This window comes from Rhinoderma darwinii, chromosome 2 (genome assembly GCF_050947455.1).
Source record: "Rhinoderma darwinii isolate aRhiDar2 chromosome 2, aRhiDar2.hap1, whole genome shotgun sequence".
Lineage (NCBI taxonomy): Eukaryota > Metazoa > Chordata > Amphibia > Anura > Rhinodermatidae > Rhinoderma > Rhinoderma darwinii.
In genome coordinates, this window is record NC_134688.1 from 189597160 (window position 1) to 189603300 (window position 6141).

At 44.4% G+C, this 6141-nt stretch overlaps 1 protein-coding gene across 1 annotated transcript in view; it reads right to left on the minus strand.

The window, feature by feature from the left end:
- Positions 1-5805, minus strand: part of LONRF2 (LON peptidase N-terminal domain and ring finger 2) — a 52350-nt gene extending 46545 nt beyond the window's left edge. The window contains exon 1 of the mRNA XM_075852637.1: positions 3994-5805. Coding sequence (XP_075708752.1) covers positions 3994-4741 — 748 coding nt within the window. The 5' untranslated portion in view covers positions 4742-5805. The remainder of the gene's footprint in view (positions 1-3993) is intronic.
- Positions 5806-6141: the final 336 nt, after the last annotated feature.

The window sequence follows — 6141 nt, forward strand, 5'->3', positions numbered from 1 at the left end:
CAGGTGAGGCTGACCAATCAGTGACCAATCAGTGACATACACTTCTCATTGTTCCAGCCCAGCATGATCCACAGCACAGTGAGATTGTGCAGTGAAAGAAGCTGGGCTGGAACAATGAGAAGTGCAGGACGCTGATTAGTCACTGATTGGTCAGCCTCATACACTTCTTTACAACACCCACTTGGTCAAAAGTAAAAACACGCCCAGTTAGGCATTAAGAAACTAAATCTAAAATTACTCATAACTTGCTCAAAAATGATAATTTTTCAAAATAAAAACCACTGCTGTTATCTACATTCCAGCGCCGATCAGATTATGTAGGAAATAGGGCACTTATAATCTGGTGACAGCCTCTTTAAGTCGACGGAAAAGAAAAAAAAAAGTTACAGCTTTTGATAGGCGCAGAAAACCCCCCACAAATGATTACATTTGTCAGGAAATCTATAGGGATAGAGGGATTTTTTTCTATTGGTTATTTGATATTTCAGGCACCGAAATAAACCTCAACAAGCTTGTTTTTTTTCTTAGCTTTTTTTTATTTACCCTTAGAGGTAAACAGAGTTTTTTCCATGCTGAAGTGTTCGTGCAGATAGTAAGGTGCTCTTAGTGGAGCCCTTTATCTCTTATGTACTACTTCTAAACTGATCACAGCTGTTGACAGACTTTCCAAGCTAGCTCTGCAAAGACAACATACAATTACTAGATTATGTTATCCACTTTAAGATAATGCTTTGAATGAGGTGAAAGGTAAAAATAATTCATTGCACTCAAGCATAGTGCTCAGGTTATGGCTTTGCTGAATACAACAGATTTAGATTGGAAGCTCTTGCAGGAAGGGTTCTTTTGCCTTTTGTTTCCAACTAACTGAAACTTCTCTGCTAGAGAAGTATTTTTGGATACACTGTTTTGGCCATTCTTTTCCTCCGTTGTTCTGTTTTGGTATAGCGAATAGCACTTGTTTGTTAAAAGAGGAACTTCTCGGAGATGTTACTATGATCGGAAAAGATGGTCTGTTTTCACTTGTTTCCACGTTAGCTATCTGGTGGTGTTAGTGGGTTTGGGGGGGGGGGGTGTCGAGACTTCTGATCGTCTCTTTACTTGTCTTGAAATGGAGTAAAAGTTCTATTGTGGAAAGGAGTACTGCTGAACTAGTAGCAGCTCAGGCCAAGTTAGAGAATGCCTGGGGACACAAACGTTTCATAAGGCGTGACATGTTTGCAAATAATAAACTTTTCAACAACGTTATAAAACTATACACACGCACACACACAGATTGTCCCGTCTTATGGAAATTAGATTATTCATTATGTAATGAAACATTATGCAACTTTCTAATATACTTTGTGTTTTAACTCCCACTATCCCGACTGAGAGCTCCAACTTTCACTGATGCATTATACCAAACCCCTAAGACATTACAGAGATTCGGTTATTAAGGTGTTCAGCTATTAGGGTCAGTTCACACTGAGCACTGATTTCTGACACGGAAACAGTGTCGGAATCAATGCCAAAAACCATCCGAAATCACCACCCATTAATTTCAAGGGGAGGCAAAGAAGTTTTTTTTCCAGGGCAGCTTTTAGCCGTTCACGGGGAAAAAAAAACGGCATGTCCTCAACGAAAGCAGCAAGAAAAAAACCCAACCAGGTCCTGAAGGAATTCTGAGGCAGATTCCGTGTGAACGAGGATTGCTTAGGCTAAATACATTGAAGCAAAATTTCAGCTGTCAGAAGCACAAGGTCTGTACATCAGTCTCTGAAAGTAAACAAGTATTTCCATTCACTGACAGAATACTGAAATCTTGAAAATGGTGAAGAGTAGAAACAAAAAGTAGATCAGAAAGTATTATAACTCATTATACAATGCTTCTCTTACCTAAGACTGGACAACCGCTGTAATGATTATATTCTTATTAACCCTTTCCCGCTGCCTCTATTATCCTTTTGTATGGACGAACAACGCAGCATCGGAATGATATTATATATTTGTAGTAGTGTGCTGTATACCAACTCGAAGAACATTCGGTTTCCGCGCAGTCTGAATGGACATGTTGATCCCTCTACGGATAGGAATGTTTCACTTCATTGACAGTGGCATTGCATTTCTCTACTCAGATGAACCTTGTTTTTAACTCCAGAGACTTCACCTACAAAGCATCTGAACCGACCTGCAAAATCTATGATCGTTTTTCACCAGCTCGATCCCTTGTGACACTTGTAATCTTTAACTCTTTATGCGTATGTTTCTACTCCGTCCTCATGCATTTAACATGCACATTATGGGCACATAATGTACTAGCAAGTGCCTCAGATTTGACATTGATGCATATTGAGGTTTTTCTCCTCATGAATTCAATATGAATCCATGAAAAAAATAATACTTCTTGCAATGCTTAACGAGGTATTCTTCCCTAAAATCAAGGAGATATGACACAACCGCACAGAGTGCATATAGGCCCATAATACGGAGTCATATATACTTCATGCACCGTCCTTTGGGGGTCTATACACACATTGCATGTGCCAGAAGATGTGTGAAAAATGGCAGCTAAGTGAGTAAATATTAATACGTTTCTGTAAGTTTTCTTCCTGCAAGAATTGGAAAGAGAGAAACCTGTGGGCATGTTTATGGTAGAGTTGGGTGAAATAGCTGTCGGCCATATGACAGCTATTGTATGTGTATGGGCAGCTTAAAGGGGTTGTCTCACAAAGACAACTCCTTTTTAAAATTAAGCAATCCTGGCGATCCGCTAATCGCTGCGGGTCCAACTTCTCAGCGAACAGCTGCTATCAGTGGAAGAAACCTCATCTAGACATACATTTCCTCTGCAACAGCCACTAGACACTCCAGTTCCACCAGAATCAGGGGACCCCTCTATGAAGTCCATATTCCCCAATAGGACATATGGATAGGGGTTGTAGTCTCGAGTCAATTCCATTAAGTAGTGCTCCATAAGAACGGAGGGCTGGTGGGCATTCTCGGCCAGCACTTCATTCATTTCTATGGGACTTCCAGGGCTGTTGTCTCCGGCAGCTCCATAGAAATGAATGGAGCGCTGGCCGAGCAAGCGCTCCATTTTTATGGAGAACTTCGGGGGACTTTGGGTCCCCAATTCTCCTCATCGCTGGGGGTTCCAGCAATCAGACACCCAGCAATCACATCTATCCCCTATCCTGTGAATAGGGGATACATGTGTTTGTGGGAAAACGCCTTTAAGAAACTTTATATTAGGGTATCATTTCATATTACTCTATGGAGGAAAAAAGTTGGGTACTATTTTTAAAATTGATTAGAAATTCCATCAAGTAGCGATTAAAAAGATAAATCATTAGCGATTCCTATTGCATTCATATGGACAGCAATTTTTTGTAGTCGAGAGATAAAGTCTAAGGCCTCATGCACACGACCGTAGCCATGTACACGGCCGTGATTTTCAGGTCGGCCGGCCACGAAGTGTCACCCACGAGCCGCCAGAAAATCGCGGCCTGTGCGCACGACCGCGGCCATTATTTTCAATTACCGCAGAACACGGCCGTAATAAGGCTTGCCCGTTCTTTCTGTGGTCCGGGGCCATGCACGGACCGTTAACCACAGTCGTGTGCATGGGCCCATAGAAATGAATGGGGCTGCAATTCTCCCGTGGATTTTCAGGGGAATTGCGGCTGCAAAAGCACGTTCGTGTGCATGGGGCCTTAGTGTAAACCTAGTCTTACAATTCATGCACTCTATCAAGACCAGGAAGAGATGGTAACGGTTGATGTGTGGTTAAAACCCGCATCAAAAGAGCATAAAAAAAAAATGCATGCAATTTAGTGCATTTTTCAATCCCGTTGCGTTTTTTTTTGGGGGGGGGTTCTTTTTTTTTCTACAAAAACAATTGTTTCCCCAAAAACGCTATGTGTGAAACCACCTTTAATCTGATATGTTACCAAAGAAAATAAGAGATTATACTGTAACTTGCTGTGAAGAACAGGGTGTTGTGATGCCACTTACCCAGCTCCAAAGCCGTGTTGAATTTTTCCAATGCACCTATTGTGTCATTGCTCTCCCACAGGGTTTCTCCTTCAACAGACAATCTCCGCACCTTGGTCTCCGCACTGAACCACTTCTCTATCAAGTTCCCAAGCACCACATTAACCTTCACGTCCATGCCCGGTACTTCATACCCCTCTGCTTTGCTTTTAATTCTAGTGTTGCAACAACTACATTCAGCTGATTTTCTGTCACATAAGCATCTCTTACAAAAAGAATGTCCACAGATTAAAGTTACAGGGTCCAGTAGTAAACGCGCACACACGGGGCAGGAGAAGAAGTCAGGTTCCCGGGATTGCGGAGGGTTTTGGGGGATGCCTATAGTGCAGGGGGGTTCTGTTCCTTCATACTCTTCATTATTATATATATAGTCACTCTTCATCTTGCCACACGGTAATTTCTGTTCTTTCTCTCGGATGTTCTGAGCAATACATTCTACCAGTATGCCAAGCTCCTCCGGACAAAGCTGGTGTAGCATTGCTGCCCTGGTGTAAGAGGCCAACGCATCCGCAACTCGTCCTGCCAGAGCCAAAGCATCTCCTTTCTTCAAATATAACGATCTCTCAGGCTGGGGCAGCTCATCTAGCTGAGACCCATAGATTTCTGCTGCCAGTTCAAAGTTACCAGCCTTGAAGGCTTCCTCTGCCACCCCTAGCATCTCAGAGCAAAGGGAAAAGGGGTCAGAAGGCTGCAAAGATCTTACCTCCATTATTGGAGCCTTCCTAGATCACCAGTCAAGGGCTTGTCATGAGAACACAAGGATGGAAAAGACACATTCTCCATCACTGGTCTGGAAGAGGGGTGGCAGGAAGGGCAGCTGTCATTCCTCAATAAGGCCATTCAGCTTTGGTGCTTCCTTTGTTTCCTGCGATGCAGCAGATCTCCCGATTATAGAGCCAGTGGCAAGGAGTTTCTAGGATGTCCCGATTGCCCAATATCCATTGCAGCACATGGGCCATACCCACCGCAGTTGGCAGCACAGTATCCAAGTTGGCACGCCACAGTCATTACCTATGTGCACACGGGGTAGACGTGAGAATAGTGATGCTTCTTAGCAGCGCTCTATCCTGCAGACATATAAACCCATAGCCAAGTGCCTCTTGTGGGCAGTATGGGTACTATTGTTGTGTGCCCCGCACAGCTCACTGTCTAGCATGAGCCAAGTTCCTATCCCCAAAGCTGTGAGATCATCACCTGGGGAGGAGACAGCAAACGTGACGTCACGGCATGTCCTCTTATAACCGCTCCCATTGTATAGACTTGCATGGGGTGGCGCAGTACAGCTGAACGCTGGCGGAAACAGTACCGGGGCATATGGTTACAGGTCAAGCAATTGATTTGTCTGCCTAATAAATTGTGTTATACTTATGGAGCGACCGACGTATCTAGCTTATATCAATTATCATGTGTACGGAGTCAGCAGTGTACGGGTTAATGTGTTTATTCCAGGGCAGCCGCTGTGTGGATTACGTCCACTGTCTACGTGTGGAATCCTCTTGAGAACACTGAACGATTGTGCTGTCCAGTGTCCACAGTTATCGAAGTGCTGCCCCCGTGTGGCCGTTAGATGGATGTCGCCTCTCCGCGAATTCAGAATAACACGTGAGGTAACCGTGCTCGTAGCCCCCACCCCGGACTAGTTTATGTAAGCAGCTGTGAACTGTTATACAACGTCTGGTACACGTCATGGCCGGGTCACCCTCTCCTTATAGTCTCCAGCCTATACGCACGTGATATATCATGAGGAGGGCGCTGGATCGATCACGTGATAGACCTGGTCGCAATGAATACATTGTTATAGACGCACGTTACACAGATGAAGTCGGGGCTGACATAAGGGTATGTTCACACGAGGTCATTACGTCCGTCTCGGACCGAACACAGTGCAGGGAGCCGGGCTCCTAGCATCATAGTTATGTACGATGCTAGGAGTCCCTGCCTCTCTGCAGGACAACTGTCCCGTACTGTAATCATGTTTTCAGTACGGGACAGTAGTTCCACGGAGAGGCAGGGACTCCTAGCATCGTATATAAGTATGATGCTAGGAGCCCGGCTCCCTGCAGTGTGTTCGGTCCGGTACTTGCAGCCGAAATATGTCCGAAAAATGCG